This window comes from Theobroma umbraticum, unplaced genomic scaffold (assembly GCF_002168275.2).
Source record: "Theobroma umbraticum cultivar Fairchild unplaced genomic scaffold, ASM216827v3 scaffold_130.0, whole genome shotgun sequence".
NCBI lineage: Eukaryota > Viridiplantae > Streptophyta > Magnoliopsida > Malvales > Malvaceae > Theobroma > Theobroma umbraticum.
This window is the reverse complement of record NW_018397264.1, coordinates 1,474,773-1,491,989: the sequence shown is the minus strand read 5'-3', so window position 1 is coordinate 1,491,989 and position 17,217 is coordinate 1,474,773. Positions and strand designations below refer to the sequence as shown.

General features: G+C 34.0%; 3 protein-coding genes and 1 pseudogene across 4 annotated transcripts in view; 1 reads left to right on the top strand and 3 right to left on the bottom strand.

Annotated features, from left to right (window-relative positions):
* Positions 1-653: 653 nt before the first annotated feature.
* On the bottom strand, positions 654-1,563 carry LOC110421119 (endochitinase EP3-like; annotated as a pseudogene). The gene is made up of 2 exons (XR_016351529.1): positions 1,267-1,563; positions 654-1,135 (listed from the first exon to the last, which is right to left on the bottom strand). The product of XR_016351529.1 is annotated as an endochitinase EP3-like (transcript).
* A 4,863-nt stretch (positions 1,564-6,426) lies between these two features.
* LOC110421117 (endochitinase EP3-like) lies at positions 6,427-7,686 on the bottom strand. Its single transcript, XM_021434597.2, has 2 exons — positions 7,238-7,686; positions 6,427-6,996 (listed from the first exon to the last, which is right to left on the bottom strand). Exons 1-2 carry the CDS (start codon positions 7,644-7,646, stop codon positions 6,590-6,592), a joined length of 816 nt encoding a protein of 271 aa, XP_021290272.1. The 5' UTR covers positions 7,647-7,686; the 3' UTR covers positions 6,427-6,589.
* A 4,096-nt stretch (positions 7,687-11,782) lies between these two features.
* On the top strand, positions 11,783-13,308 carry LOC110421118 (uncharacterized). Its single transcript, XM_021434599.1, has 2 exons — positions 11,783-12,320; positions 12,412-13,308. Exons 1-2 carry the CDS (start codon positions 12,153-12,155, stop codon positions 12,991-12,993), a joined length of 750 nt encoding a protein of 249 aa, XP_021290274.1. The 5' UTR covers positions 11,783-12,152; the 3' UTR covers positions 12,994-13,308.
* A 507-nt stretch (positions 13,309-13,815) lies between these two features.
* Positions 13,816-17,217, bottom strand: part of HAF01 (HAC13 protein (HAC13)) — a 22,083-nt gene continuing 18,681 nt past the window's right edge. The window contains exon 19 of the mRNA XM_021434946.2: positions 13,816-15,082. Within this exon, the coding sequence (XP_021290621.1) occupies positions 14,674-15,082 (409 nt within the window). The 3' untranslated portion in view covers positions 13,816-14,673. The remainder of the gene's footprint in view (positions 15,083-17,217) is intronic.

Genomic DNA, 17,217 nt, shown 5'->3' with positions numbered 1-17,217 from the left:
CGACATTCTTTTTTTTTTTTTTATCTCAGCCTCGTATTACAATTTTGGAGCTTCAACTTTCGGCTGATTTTTCACACTCGTATTTGGCCCAACTCTTGCTTTATGGAGCGGAGAGGATATTGCAAAAGCTATGCCACTTAATAATTAATTAAAAAGGCCGACCAACAACCATTTAGGCATAGCTCAAATAATAAGTATAGGTGAATTTTTTGTTTAGTGTGAGTGTTGTGCGTGAAATAATGAAAAAATGTGATTCTTTTATGTAATAAAATATTCAATTTGTAGGGAAAAATACCCCTTATAGGTTAGAATTTTTGTAGATGACAACTTAATTTATGTTTTGTACAGTTTTCAACAAAATTATGAGTCAAATGCTTAAAAGATATTTTATGTAGACACATTTTTATTTGATAATGGAGAGTCAAACTCAAGGGGGTGATTTTTTGGTGCATAAAATTTTGGGTTAATAGTAATTTTTCATTTTACAAATTTCATCATATTTATTCCTAGATTTGAATGTAAGATTTTAAAAATGAAAATTTAAATTACAACCACTAGAGTATCTCTTGGGGAATATAAATTTTTGAACAGGAAATTGTGTAAACTTTGGCTGAGAAAAAAAATAGAAAAAACATTAAATAAAAGGTCCTAAGTAGAAGGCAGAATAATTTATTGACGTTTTATTATGATATTTTTATTACATTTCATGTAACAATTAAAAGTACAAGTCTAGCAGGTGAGATTTTGCCCGGGATCAACACCAAGCTGGTTACAATATTGAGTATAGTAGTTAACGCGAGCCTGAACGGTATCAGGGTTTCCGCCATCGCACTCAATAGCCCCATTAATGGCACGAATAGTTGCCCCGAACCCTTGGCCTATGACAGGGTGGACAAAGTTCACCCAGTACCACAAGGCCGTCTTGAACGATATAACAGGGTCTGTGGCGACGGTTTCAGGTGAGTTTAGCTCATCAAGCCGATGCTATCCCCAGCTGGTCCATAGTTGAAATTCCAGGATAGTTGGATCGGTCCACGGCCATAGTAACCTCTGTCAGGGTTGCACGGATACTGTGTAACGGTCTCATCACAGTAGTCCCTTGTTGCGCCGCCTATCTCTTCTATATAGCAGAAATCTGCACAAGCAAAATGATTTTCACTACTATTTAAGCTAGACCATACACAGACTTTCTCATGAACTAGAATTTGTGCATGCATGTAAATTAACGCCTCTGTTAAGTTTATTGGAGAAAGAGAGAGATCTTACGTCCAGTCTCATGCGTGACATGTGCAAATAAAGCTGCAACCTCACGCCTAATGCCATCAACTGAACCAAACTGAGGGAAAGAATCGGCAGCCTTAAGAAATGCATCCCTTGAGTAAAAGTTCCTCCCTTCACAACTTGGATCTGCCTGATCCAAAATCGCATTGAAGAACTCAGGTGTTAGTACTTCAGCCAGTGGTTGAGCCTTTACCGGCACCGATCCGGCAAGAAAACCAGCCAGAACAATGGCTGCTAGCAGACCTTTGGTCATATTAAGAAATACCATATTTGCACAATATTAATTGTAGAAATGTGGTTGGGAGTGGGAGTTATTTATAGTTGAGCAAAAGAGTAAGAAAAACATAAGAGGCGTTAATTTGAAAGTGTCAATATTGACATGCAGGATTCTAGAAGACGTTAACACGACGGAGAAAAGAGGTTCGACTCAATTTTAGTGTGTAAAGTTGTTCTACATATTTCAACCTTGTTGACACTTAATCACAAAATTCCCTATCCAAGCCGATATTAAGGGATTAGTTTTACATTATTGTAATTGGATTCTTAAACTAGGAAGGAGCTATTTTGATTTCAAATTTCATTGACATTGTGTTTACTACTCATATATATATATAATATTAAATTACCACTACAAAAATTATGCTTTTTTAATACTTCAATTCAATCATTGATTTTTTTTTTCTCAACCAATCAAGAGATTTCATTGATAGTAATATGATAGTTACAAGGAGAAACAGATCAATGATTGATTGATCATAGAATTGAGTCCACTAATACTATTTCTAAATTTTGTCAAGGTATTACTTGCATTCCTTCTCATAACGAAATAATCATCCAACTTCAGTTTTCTTCCCAAAAATCTTTATATCTAAATTAATTGTTGTAAGTGCATTTTTGATTTTCATTCCATGCATGTGATGTCACTTTTAGTTTCTTGGCGAAAAAATTGATGGAAAATGTATTTGAACTAATTTTATGTTTATGTTGATTTGTTAATTTATTTAATTTATTTGTTGATTTCTTCTTAAATGTAATAGTTATGTACATATATGTTAAATACGTTCAAGGACTTATTCAATATTTTATCCACTATAATTTCTCCTTGTACATTTGACCTTATAAAACCATTGTCTATCAATAAATATTATTTTCTTTGTTTCATATTCTTTATCCACATTTTTTTAGATATTCCAAAACTCTTCTTTCCATCTTTAATACTTAAAAGTCTTTTTTTTTCTGTATTTTAAAATTATTTTTAATGAAAATTTTTAACATTAAAAATTATGAAATATCAATTTTACAGAAAAAATTAAAATTTAATATTAAATACACTAAAATTATTTTTCAAAAAATTTTGAGAAAGTTAATAATAGACATATTTTTTGAAATAGAAAAAGTATTTATTTTAAAATTTTTGAGCTAGCAATATTTTTTTTCAAAAGGAAAAGAAATTTTATAAAAAATAATGAAAAGCATCAACTAGGAACCGACAATGGAAAGAACAAGATAGAAGGACAGAGATGGATTCAGACAAAGCACATAATGATCAAAGAACAAAGAAACGTGTATGAAATATTAAATTAAATAAAAAAAATTAAAGCATGCTAAAGAGACCTGACATTCGGTTTTAACTGAATTATGATCACGAGACCTGAACCACATTCAGTTTTATCCAATTCATCACGTACGGGACTTGAACCTATGACTTATTTAATGGTTTTGTGCCTCTTCCCTTACCATTGACACCAAGGCTACATTCACACGAAATTATTAGATTCTTGTCCAGCTTTTGAAAATCTTTACATTTGAAGGAAAAGCATTATACTATAACTTAACTTAATTTTATTAAGTGACTTTAAAATTAAATTATTATCAAATCAACAAAAAATTTGTTTTAAATTTAAATTTTAAAAAATAATTAAAAACAACTTTGTATATGTGTGACATTCCACGGATTAATATACTTGTAATAATTAAATGAATGAATCAAAAAGATCCAATAGCATTGGCCCATATATGGACACTTCTACCATGAATCTATTAATTTTAGTTTTGGTAAAATAAATTTTGCTAATGGCTGTCCTGAAGGATCACTTTAATTAAAAGTTACTATATAAAGTATTTTATTCTCTTAATGCATTTAGATTTATTACGTTAACTATTAATTACTAGAACTATAAATACAAAACTATGATTATAAATAATATCTTTAATTAATCTTAAGAGAGATGTCTCAGATTACCTTAAAGTTCATTTATTATAAATTTTAAATATTATTAGCACCCGTTATCCCAAACCCTTTGTAATAAAATTCATTTGATTCAGTCAAGATTGCCTTAACACCATTACCCGTCGCCATAAGATAGTGTTCTGGTCAAAATCATTTGGGTTAATTACTTTGTGGAAAATGAATCATTCTAACTTCTAACTTTAAAAAAGTCAAAGTGTTTTTATCTATGCCAAACACAACCCAACAAAATAAATATATGTCAAATAGGGGTTCATTTATGTTTTGTGGTCTACGGATGAGAAAAAGAGAAGAGGAAGCCAACTCAAACAAGGAATGTACTAGTCGTCCATATATCTATTTCTCCTTTAATTTTCTTGTCCCTCACAGTCAGTTGAGTCATGTCACCAACATGGTTAGTAATTAATCGGTTCGGATTTAGATATATACCTCCTCAGAGAAAATGAAGGATGAGAGGGAATAGTAGAAAAGACTAAGACGAGGTAATTAACCTTTGTTGCCTTGAGTTTTATAAATGAAATTAAATAAGTTTCTTTTATCTGATAAATCTCACTCTTCATTTTACAATATTTAAATGTGAAACTGTTTTAATTAAATTCATATTATTGAAGTATTTATTTCTTTAAATCACCAGCTGAAATGAAATATGCTGAATCAAAACTTATGAACTATATATATATATATATATATATATATATATATATAAACTTATGAATCAAAACTGTTTTACTGCTTAAATTAAATCAACCTTAATGAGTTGTTAGTGTTCAAGTATTGGGAAAGCAAGTGTAATGTTTGTAATTCTCTTCATGAACGTATTAATTTAGTCAGAAGACGTAGGAATATTTTAAATTAGACTTAAATAATCTGGCTCAAGGAAATCCTAATTATCACCTTGATTTCATCCTCGTAGTTCTTATGTTTGGTGAAAGTGTATTACCATGAGACAATTTCATTTTCCTGCTTTCAATGATTACAGAAAAAGTTTTGTCAAAGATTTGGGGAATTATTATATACCCAGTACATGGATATTGGAGTTTTTTTTATTTAAATTCTTTAGGAAAATTTAGATAAATATTTTATTGTTTTATAGATATAGGTTTTTGATTTGGTTGATATTGGTAGGTCTGTGAGTTTGGGAATTATACCTCTGTTTTTGTTGAAAGGCATAGATGTCAAATTCAAGGGTTGCTTTTTTTTATGAGGATTATACCTTCCCTTTATATGCTATTTTAATGAAATTTTATTCAAAAAATTTTATTTTTTTATTGCATTCAATTCAATTCCTCAACTTTTACTTGGAACTAAATAAATTAATGATTGACAGGTCCATTGGTAATCAAAAAATAACTTGTTGAAATTTAATATTTTTATTATTTAGATAAATGTAGAAAATATTTTTTATTATTTAGATCAATTTATTAAAATTATTTTTCATTATCATTATTTTCAAAAAAAAAATTGTCTTAAAAAATAATAGTGCATGCTTGATCCATTTCAACGCAAAAAATTTTAATATGAGGTCAAACTCGAGCTAGATGAAAGTGGATTGTAGACATAAATCAAGTCAAAATTGAAAACGTCCACACACAAAAATCACAAATCAAGCCTGAATCATAAAAAAAAAAAGATTAAACCAAAAAATAATAACTTATTTAAATTTCAATTGATCATTACCAAAAACAAGTTGAGACTCCCTGTTCGAGGCCAATGGCGTAGATAAACAGATACATAGCTCACAACAAAACCTCAGCAGACATTAAACTGACTCATCCCCCATTAAAGCCAGCTGCAGCAACATGAGAGTTACGTACAAGAAAACAATTGCATCCCTAATCGTCCAAACTCAGCCGAATGCTGCCACAAACCATATCCTCTACAGTTATGTGCTAAAAGCACAATAAAAACTCAATGTCACCCATTAATCCAAAAACCACCAGCACGTTCCCAACTCTCTCCACCCCCTCTTTAGCCAATTGATCAGCAAGAGAGTTAGGTTTTCTAAGGGTATGCTGCATTTATCACCTCCCAATCTGCCATATAATAAATTCCATGTATCTCATGGTGGTGGAGGTTTTTAACTCTACAAACGGATTTAAAAAATTAAAACGTTTTTATTTAGAATATAAAAAATAATAAACTATCTAATTATGAAATGAGTACGTAAGAATCATTTAAATTCCATCACAGCAGCCTGTTGGAAGTGTGATGGATGTTCATGTACCGGCTCTGTTTCCATTCTTGCCTAGATGTTCTCAGGGGTTTGGGGGCTCATGCCTATGGCAAGGATGACTTTCTGGGTTTGAGATGTCTGGTTGACTCTGTCAAAGTCTACAACTACTTCTCTCGTTAGACCGCTGCTGTACAGCTGTTTAAATTATTTAAAATCAAATATTATTTTATACTAATATATCATGCTAATAGTTAAATTTGTGTCATGAGTTAGAAGAAATACTAAATATATATAAACTCAATCAATGGAATTAGGTAAAAAAAAGATATAATAATAACAAAAAAAGTATATGAAAATGAATAAATATTATGTCATGTTTCTTTTACCAGAGATGGATCGCAAATTTAAATAATTAATTGAATTTTATGTTTTAAATTTCTTTGTAGTTTCTGGTAAAAAGACTGGTCAACTCTAGTAAACAAAGAAAAAAAAGATTAAATCCCATCGTTTTCTCTAACTAATTCTTTTTTTGCCCTTTTCGACTCAGACAATTGGTGCCACGATAGGATTAGTTGTTGGTAATGAAGAAAATTATCGTCTTGTTGACCAGTCAAATTCGGCCCTCAAAAACCAAAATAACAATAGCACAGATTTGTTCAATTGGTTTGCTGTTCCTTGTATCTTCTCGCATAATCATGTGGCTATTAATTGTCAAATAATTAAATTATCGTTAAAATACAAATAATCATTATTTATATTATTATATTTATTTCCTTTTAAGGTTGCATCAAATTAATCCCGCGGTACACCTACGAATCAGAGCAAATTAAAACAAAAGTACAAGTGACTGGAACATTGGGGAAACTGCTGCTAGTTTAGTATGAATTCTAGCAACTGAGGTTACCGCCGGGAGCAACGCCAAGTTGGTTGCAATAGTCTGTGAATAAGTTAATCCGAGACTGCACTTTAGCCGGCTCTTTACCATCACACTCAAGATCACCGTTAATGGCTCGAATAGTTGCCCCGAACCCTTGGTTCATGACTCCTGCGACATTGTTCATCCAATACCACACGGCGGCCTTGAACGAGATAAGAGGGTCGTTGGCCACGGTTTCTGGTGCGCCTAACCCATCGAACCCAATGTCATTGCCAGCTGGTCCGTAATTGTAATTCCATGATAGTTGCAGTGGTCCACGGCCATAGTAACCTTTGTTTGGGTTGCATGGATAGTCTGTTCTGGTCTCATCGCAGTAGTCCTTAGAGGCGCCACCGTCCTCTTCTATGCTGCAAAAACCTGAAACAACAACAGCACATTGCTTCTTAATAATAATTTCCAGGTTTAAGGAGTATAAATTTGTTTTCAAGTCTTCAAGAATAATAAAGAGATTGAAGTTCACAGAACCGACCAGTTGTAGAATTATTCTACCGTTCAAGAAGCAAGAGGAAAATTAATGAGAAAGGTTGCAGACATGAAATTGCAACTGGCAAGAAGGCATCTGCCAATTAAGTTCGAGAAAAGATAAGAGAGATCTTACGTCCAGTCTCATGGCTAGCATGTGCAAAGAAAGCAGCAATCTCACGCCTAGACTCCTCAACTGAGCCAGTCCTTGCAAACTGAGTAAATGAATTGAGAGCATCAAGAAATGTTCCTCTGGAGTAAAAGTTTCTCCCTACACAACTCGCGGCTGCCTGATTCAATATCCCATTAAAGAATTCAGGTGTCACGATGTCAGCTATTGAAACACCATTGTTAACACAAGGACCTCCTCGGCAGTTCACGCCGCAGAAATCCGAACCTGTTCCGCAAAAACCAAATCGACTGCAACATTCAGTTGCCGAACAAGTATTACCACACTGAGCCTTGACCTTTCCAGGCACGGCTCCAGCAAGAATTCCTGCTAGGAGAATAGCTATAAGGCTTTGCTTCATAGTCAGGGTCACCATTTTGCTGGATGTTGAATTTGATGTGGAAATTTGCTTGGGAGAGAGACGTATTTATAGTTTTGGAGAGAGCTAGAAAAGCGGAAAGGAGTTCTGCGTGTCAACACGGGCAAAAGACTTGTTTCCACCCCAGCTGGCATGAAAACTAACCAGTCTAACTTTGACTAGTAAGGAGGAAAACAACAGGTCGGCTTTCGGAAGGCGGTGGGAAATTTCTTTGATCACAGATATTGAAATTTCTACTTAAGAATTGAACTTCATTATCCCATGAATCGCAGCAACAAATAATCACTTGCTTAATTAGGAAGAACTTCCATGCTGTAAATTTAGAGTCGATGGATGGAGCTTCCAATATCTATGGAAAATAATTACTACGAAAGAAAATGTTTCATCACAAGTTATTTTTTTCCTGATCTTAACAATCTTATTATTCTAACAGATCAGCTGAGAAACTCTCATCCTTTTACTCATTTTCATTAAAGTTGCAAGGGCATTGGCAAGTTTCTTCATTGTCAGTCAATTTCTTGTGAAAGTTCAAAGAAGACCATTTCAATTTCAATTTTCTTCTTTTAACTTGTTGAAGTTTTCAAATTGATAACGATTGAACTCGAATTGATCCAGACGACCAGGGTCTGGGATAATTAGGTATGCTTTCAATTTGCGAAAAGTCTTCTGCTACTCAAGATTAAAGACTTTAAGCAGCACTATGTACTCAAACTATTTCACCAAGTCAACCAAATTGCTTTCCATAAAAACTGGGTAAGCTTTCAATTTGTTAAATATAAAACCATAGAAATGATACGGGTAAAGATTTAATCATCGATAATTGTCAAGTACCAGACTTGGTTAATAAGTAAAAATAGTTAAAAATCATCATATGAATATAATATATTCTTTTTTCTGTATGTCTGCAAACAAATATTTGAGTTGGTTTTGAGCTACAAAACAATATATTGTCAATGTTAAAAACCAGTAAAACAAAGGAAGAAAATTTGTTTAAGAGAAAAACAAAAAGGAAAGGTCAAAATACATATCCCGCACGTAAGAAGTAATGATAATAGTAATATGGGAAAAAAGGAAACAAAACAACAAATATAGAAACCTAAATTTCGGTTCATAAATTGACAATTCTTTTCATCTTATCAGTTCATTGAATTATACCAATATAAATGTCTTTTTATCATTATAAATGGATTTAGATCCCATTTTTTAAGTTAATTTTATTTTATAAATTTTTTTATCATACGCAATTCAAAAAATTATGCATTCCATTCTAATGTGTAACTCTCTTTTTTCTTTTACTTATTATTTCCGTTTTGGCATGTTGGGTTAGGTGGAATGACTATTTCATTCCTCCTCTTATTCTTTTTTCCTCTATTTTGTTGCTTGGTTCATTTCGACTCCCTTCTTCATAATAACTATTTGGCATGAACCAAAATGAAATAAAACATTTTTGGATAAAAATGCTTTTAAAAAATTTGTAAAATAACTAATTGTTTTGCACTAGACAGCCTTGGTATGTTAACAGATAGCCCAATCAACCTTGGTAGACCAGCATACAGTCCAGACAACCTTGATGGACCAATTGACAAACCATTCCAACAGGCCAATAGCCCAGGCTCCCCAGACAACTAACAGGCTAGTAGTATAGACTGCCTAGGCAGCCCAGACCAACCAAGCAATCTAGGCAGTCCAACAACCCAATAGGCCACCAAACTTGATCAGATGTTGAACCCACATTCGGAAGGTTTTTCTTTTGATTTGAGCCCTTATAGATGTTGAGTCAAATATAAATAAATTTAGTTAGATTTTATTTGAGTTAGTTAGGATGTGATTTGAATTTGACTAAGTCATTTTTAAATTCAAATCCTACATTTCATGCATCCTAATCCCAACCAACTAGAAAAGCTATCAGTTTCTAAAAATCCCCCATTATTCATTTGTAATCACACTAGAGAAATGATAAAAATGATAAAGCATTCTTGCTTTCTTCCGCTTTTGCTTTTGTGTGAAGTTTTTAGACTTAGATTTGACTAAAATTTGACATGTGACAATTGGTATTAGAGTCAAGGTTCCAGAAAGAAAAAGACAACATCAATAAAAGAACAACTCATACCAGTCTAAGAAGTAAGTGAGACCATAAGTGCAGCCAAATGAGAAAAGTCGAGGGACATAATTTTCACTCTTAAATGTCGTGTGTCCAAGGTGGAGATGGCCGTGGAAGAGTTAATGGACAAGCTTGAAGAGTTCAAGGCCAACGTGGAAGAGATAAGGGTCCAAAAATGACACTTTATGTGGAGTAATGCAAATCGATGGACATGTTCACTTATCAAGATGCTAGATTGAAGGCATTGGTCGAGTTATTGCACTAAGAGATATGAAAGCTAAAGGAAGCTCGCAACACTTAAAGTATCCTATACCGTTGATTGTAGACTTGTTCGATCAATTGGGAGCAGTATGGTTCACAGAGCTAGGCTTACGCTCAAGGCACCACTAAGTACGCATAACAAAAAAAATGAACTCAAGACAACATGTGTGACTCGTTATAGTTCGTATGAGTTCCTTGTCATGCCATTTGAGCTTATTAATGCTTCAGTAATTTTTGTAATTTTATGAACAAGGTATTATAATTTTTCCTTGATAAATTTGTAATTATATACTTGGACAACATAGTGATCTACAACGAGACACTAAAGAAGAATTTGGATCATCTAAGACAAATAATGAAAGCACTAAAGGAGCATAAGTTGTTTATAAAGAAGGAAAAATGTACCTTTACCCTTCAAAATGTACCTTTCTTAGGACATATCTTTGGTGGTGGCTATATCAGAGTGTTGAAAAGGGTCGAAAAAGTGACATAAAAGCTTGAGAGCCCACCCAAGCTGAAGGTACATTCAGTTTTTCACATAAGTATGTTAAAGCCCTATAATACAAATAAGTAGGATCCTAAGCAAGGAGTAATTCTAGAGGGCATTTGTGGGAATTAGAGCAACATATGAACAAAAGGTGGAACAAGTATTGGTCGACCAAGTGCTAAGGCAAAAGAGCTATATCGTAAAGCACCAATATTTAATGAATTGAAAGGGGTTGTCAAAAAACGAGGCAAGTTGGGAGTCAACGGAAGACCTATGGCAATTCCAAGACAAAGTGGAGCTCTTCCATGAGGCAATGAGAACGTTGCTGAAATAAATGGGAAAAAATGTCACGGCATGTGGTCTCAAATCATACGAGGTGCCGAACCAACTCTGGAAGCTGTCAGAGGTGCCGAACAAGGTGCAAAAGCAACCGAACCAAGTGTAGGCCTTGCGCACGCAACCTAGATACCCTTAATGTGCAAAGAGACAGCTCAAATAGCCTTAGCTAGTTGGCAAACAACCCAAGTAGCCTTGAAGGCCCATAGATAGCCAAGCCAGTAATCCATCAGCCTAGCAGCCCAAATAGCTAGCAAGCTAGTAGCACATACAACCTAAGCAGTCCAACAACCTAGTAGGCTAGCAAGCCCAATTGAAAGTCTGATCCACATTCAGAAGGCTTTGTTTCTTATTTGTACCTTTAGTCAAATAGATTTAGTCAAATTTTATTTGAGGTACTTAAGATGTGATTTGAATTTGACTAAGACCATATTCAAATCTAACAATTCATATATCATAATCTCAACCAATTAAGAAGAGCTATCAACCTATAAATACCCCTTCCCTTCATTTGTACTCACACCAGAGAAATAACAAAGCATTTCATTTCTTTAAGCTTTATTTTTTCTTTTTGATTTCTTTTACGTTTGTTTGTTTTTGTGTATGGTTTTCATGCTTACTTAAGCTCTCATTTTCAGAATTTAAAATTGCACACTAAAGTTCAGCACGGGACACCAACCATAAAGTAAATGTCCTGCACATGTGACACCAACCGTAAGGTGAATTCTAAATCAATCAGAGGAGACAAATGTATTAGCAACAAATACAAAAAAGGACCTAACTTTTGAAAGCGCATGAATGAAATTCAAACATGTACGAAACTTTTGAGTTTAAAATTCATATGTTAATCATAAATGCAAATGTAGTTCCGTCAGCCATTTATAAGAAACAAAAAGAAAAAAATTATAAATTCATATGTAAGCAGTTTGACAAATGCTAGTTCTCTTTACCTCTAATTAACTAAATTGTAAATTACTAATCAGTTAAACCTTGAAAGTACAGGCTCTGTTCCATAAATAAAAATATAGAATAATTTAGGAGAAGGAACATTATTTTTTAAAAAATATCTGAAAGTTTGTGAGATGGACATTATTCGACTTCACTTGAAGACAGAATCCTCAACAAATTTGCTTCCACTGAGCAGGAACTTTTATATAGGATCCATTTTTGCGTAAAATACTCGGGCTCGTGCTCTTTAGCCTCCAACAGCAGACAGCAAAGTGGGAAGTGATCTTCTTCATCAAATCATCGTCACCGTCTTCATCATCTATCTTAATTTCTTACTTTGGAAGAGAAAGGAAAGAGCCAAGTTGATCAAATGTCAATGGAGAGGAAGTATCTTGATTGCATATTGGTTCCACTGGGGATCCTAACGATGGTAGCTTACCATATTTGGCTGCTCCATCGAGTCATCAAACACCCCACCAAGACTATAATTGGTGTCAATGCCATTAGCCGCCGTTTCTGGGTTCATTCCATGATGGAGGTTCGTCTTGTACCTATTTTCTCAATCCTTTCCTTTGTCTGTTCTTTTCTCTTCTCTTCTCTTCATGATATATTATGTCATGCCATGGCAGAATGTGGGGAAGAATGGAATTCTTGCGGTGCAGACACTAAGAAACCACATCATGGCGTCGACGGTGTTGGCATCGACGGCAATCATGTTAAGCTCTCTCATTGCACTCTTGATGTCGAACAGTGGTCACGACAAATCCGCGTGGTTTGATTTTGGGGACAGAAGCGAACAAGCTTTCTCAATCAAGTATTTTTCAATATTGGTTTGCTTCATGGCGGTGTTCTTGCTCAGCGTGCAGTCCATAAGATACTACAGCCATGCCAGCATCCTCATCAACATCCCTTATGAAAAGATGTACTCCGATCACCACCACCGCAACCTGACGGCTGAGTATGTGGCAACGACTGTGAACAGAGGCAGCTATTTCTGGTCTCTAGGACTCCGAGGCTTCTACTTCTCTTTGCCTCTTTTTCTGTGGATCTTTGGACCCATTCCTATGATTTTGTGCTGCTTTGTCCTTGTTTTCATGCTTTATTTCCTGGACGTCAACGTTGAATTCGGGTCAGCTGTTAGCGTTGCGTATGATAATCGTGATGGCAACGAGGATGATGCGGAGCTAGGTGGCTTAAACTCGTCCGTCTAAACTAGAAGATTCGTATAGCTAGGTCATGCTAGCACCAGTTGCCAGCTTTAGCTCAGCAGAACAATTAAAAGAGCGATGAGGAGCAATTCTCATTCAATCCAAGTTGAAATGAATTTTGCTCTTCGCATTAAATATAAGTTTTACTACTAGTTTACCCTTTCTTTAATGCTCTTGATGTCAAATGTTGCACTAAAAACTTCTTGGATCTATGGATTTGTTACTTCTTGGATCTGTACTCCCAACCATGAAGGAGGGGACATTCCCAACATAAGCTACAATACGTGCGTGTGAGAGCGAGAGAGACATATAGTTACACCAAATAGGACACGTTCAAGTAAATGAACCAAGGGAGGAGTGACACATGTAGGGGGTGAATCTTAACTACATTAATCCATGGATTATCCTATTTAAGCAAAAACATATGCCAATGCATCAGCAGTCGGGAGTTTCACTCTAAATTTTCTACTTCTTTCTTCTCCAATTATTTTAACAGATATCGACAAAACCTCAAATATAATATTCACTTGAGGGCTCACCATATTCTAATAAGTAATTTGTTTGTATATTTCAAAGATATGCCTTGCTCCTTCACCAATTTGCATTTGCATACACTTTAAAAGAATAATTGGTACTGCATTTTAGCTTTTAATTTATTTTAAATGTATCATACTATTATTTTTACTATTTATTTTTATTTTGTAGCCATTTATGAAAAATAAAAAATAAAAGACAGTATAGGTGCCGCTCGTATATATTACTAGTTTTGTAGCATTGGTATTATAACTAACTTAAAAGACAGTATATGGAAAATATCATGTTAAGCTTGTGTAGTTGATATATTACAATACAAAAATGCTTGATTATCTTTAGCTTCATGGTTTTTTTAATTATTACAATAACTTTCCTTTTTGTCTCTATATTTTCCATTGTACAAAGGATTAAACTCAATTTGATTGTGATTAACTACAAAAATACATTAGACGTACAGATATATATGGTACAGACAGTTGTTAGCTTGTGTGTCAAAATTCTTTACATCAGCCTCATCTCCCTCCCTCTATCTCCCTCCTAGCTCATTAAAAACTAAAACAACATAACCTGAAACGCAGCCTAACCTCTCTGGACAGCTGGAGCATTCACATCAACTTACTTTGCATACACCAGCTTCGGTAATGCCAAGATAAAGCTCGTCAGAAGGATTGCCTCAGATCTTTATTTTTAAGGGAATGCTTCTTCCCTTGGCCAACATAATGTCAGGATGAAGCTCGTCTGGTTCATCGCCTTGGGATCTTCGATTTTGAGGGAATGTACTAAAGAATTACTCCCAGATGGCCTATGCTCTCAACGGGGATATGGTCTACAAGCTTTACCACGTAATTCAAACCATCATTTACCGGCTACACTCACCTAGCTTATCACCATCTCTTTCAGCCACAACAATCCTACTTGACCTAGTTTCTTTTGATGCCCGAACGGACTCAAAAGTACTTGTGCTTTTGAATATATATATACACAGAGCTCTATTACCATATACAGAAAGAACAGGCAAGCCACTGTAGTTCTTTTTCAAAGAGATCCCCTAATCAGATCAAACCCTGGAAATCCCCCAAACCTAGAGAAGAAGCTGCTCAAGGTAATTGTGGCTTTCAGATAAATAAATAATTGTAATCTGTCAGCTAATTAAGTATCCCTAGCTTCTATTCCAGCTTCAGCTTCACACAAGCTCTGTTGATACTCATCCATCAAGTAGTCACAAAGCTCCAAAAGCTGATCAGCAAGAGGAGGAATACCTGGATTGCGACCATCATTGTAGATATGAGCATTATAGGCAATCTGCCACACATCATGTCTAAATTCCTCTCGATCTTTGTATTCCATCCTCCTAACCTTGTCCCTTATGGTGGACAAATCCATTGGGCGCTTTATGATATCCAGGTAGTCAGGAGCCTCCTTCTTGGACACTGGCTTTAGAAACAGATAGGACAACTCGGTATTATCTCTAAGTGTTTCTACAATCTGCTCTAAGACATTGGACAAACCAACCTGCAGGGAAATCAGTTGAAGAATACATAAAGCAGGAACTTCATGAATTAATAGTTATAGAGAAGGCATATGGAAATTTACTAATCCCGCTAAAAATGTGTAAGTGCATCAAAACTTGGTCAGAAGTATTTAGTTTTTCGCATTCCATTATCTTCTTCCTTCCTAAGGTCCAGTTTTTCCAGTTCATAATTTTTCTTTTTGCTAACCCTCTCAAATAAATGAAAAGCTTTCTCAGGACACATCTCACCAGAATGTCAAGTCTGAAAGGGTGTCAATCTACCACTAACAACATGCAAGCAGGCAGCCAGGGTATCATAGGGCACCTATACTTTTTATCTTCTTACAAACATAAGAAAGATATAGAAAATTCACACAAATTGCAGCAAAATGATTAATTGCTTTGAATACACAAAAGTAAGGTTCTGGTGACAAGTTGATCCGAAAAATAAATGCAAGCTATAATTTAGACAGTCTACTTTGACTACATCTTGCCCTTCCCTGAGTCAGGACTTTAGCCTAGACCTGCTCTTGAAAGCATAAACCATGATCCCTAGATGTATGATGCCATCCCATCCATTTATGATACACCCAAACTCAGGCACCACAGCAGTCAATGAAATCAGGTTTGGTCTTTTGGGAAACATTTCCCCAGGAACTAAGAAATACAGGAGAAAAAAACAGAGAAAGAGAGAGAGAAGAGAAAGAAAAGTATAAAATGAAGAATGTAAAGTTCAATTACTTATGTGTGATTTTGATTTTGATTAATCTATGCCTACTATTATATTTAATCCATGAGGATCAATTGATAGACATTTGGCAATTTTAATGGGTTAATGGCTTGAAATTTGGTATCTTTTCTGGTTGACATGTGTGAAGAAAAAAATTTGAGTATGTTGGTTGTTGGTTAATATGGGTTATTTTTGAATGAGTTGGGTGTTTAGGTGTTTTGGGCCATTGGTGTTAGGTTTCAATTGTCTGTCATTTTTTAAAGTGTCTTCCTATGGTTTCTATCGAAGAAAGAGAGAAGATGAAGCACTGAGAGAGAGGGTGAGGGACGGGGAACATGAGAAGGAAAGTGGGGATGGGGCTGTTCAACTTACGGCTGGCAGCCCTAGTTTATTCCTGGTACATACAGTGCAGTGTAGGCCACATATTATCACATTCAACAACTAACAGTTTATAGATATGAAATATTGAATATTAGTTTTACCAAAAAAAAAAGGTATTAGAAAATTTAAGATTAAGTAATGAACATTTAATGAAATTGTATAAGTAAAATCATGTTATAATCTCTTTCTTCTTCTATGTTAAAGATTTGATGTTAATCAGCAACTGCCACTATATTTAGTGTCCATTCAAACACACAAATAAATTTGCATAGTAATTTTAGACTCACATCCAGTAAACCATCTATCAACTATTATACTTATTATGGATCAGTAGAATTAAGCTCACAAATCTATTATCACAATTCATAAGTTTTACTTTTCAAATCAAATATTTGAATTCATGTTTTATTGACAATAATATAATTTAAAAGTACATTCAAACATATAAATATATGGACAATCATAATTTTTTGGGCTTAGATCATATATATATATCATTGCAGTTATAGAGATATTATTCACAACTCAAAAGTTTACAGTCTATTATACTTTTAAAAATTAACTGTTTAAATGATCGCCTAGTACCTATAATATCATATTATAATATCAAACGAAAAACTTTAACGATGCTATAATATCATATTACCACTTTTAATTGTAATTAATAATATTTCTATAAACTAGATAATAAACACTAAGGAGATTTTAAACTTTAACTAAATTTATCTTTTTGTTGCATACTTTTCATACATTGAAAATCATATTGTAGTGGTAAAAATGAAAATAATAATAATAATAATAATAAATGAAAAATTATACATTTCTGGATTTGTGGTCAAAGAGGTAGTGTTGAATTTCATAAGACAAACAGTAAGTAGCTATAAAAACCAGAAAACAAAATTAGCATGCGTTTTTTTTTTAATGCAAAAAACAAGTTGTTTTGACATATTAAAAGACAAAAATCCATTTCATTTAAAAATAAAAAGGCACATGACTAGAAAAAAGAGAAAAAAAAAAAGAACTTTGGGTGGTTTATAATGCTAACATAAAAAAAGTTCAACTGGAAAAAAAA

What these genes read in the sequence shown, in the direction of transcription:
- LOC110421118 (XM_021434599.1), top strand. Translation starts at nt 12,153, where the DNA reads ATGTCAATGGAGAGGAAGTATCTTGATTGCATATTGGTTCCACTGGGG. An exon ending in GGGTTCATTCCATGATGGAG is followed by an intron (nt 12,321 to 12,411) that starts GTTCGTCTTGTA and finishes ATGCCATGGCAG; the next exon opens with AATGTGGGGAAGAATGGAAT.
- LOC110421117 (XM_021434597.2), bottom strand. Translation starts at nt 7,646, where the DNA reads ATGGTGACCCTGACTATGAAGCAAAGCCTTATAGCTATTCTCCTAGCA. An exon ending in TGCTAGCCATGAGACTGGAC is followed by an intron (nt 6,997 to 7,237) that starts GTAAGATCTCTC and finishes TTGTTGTTTCAG; the next exon opens with GTTTTTGCAGCATAGAAGAG.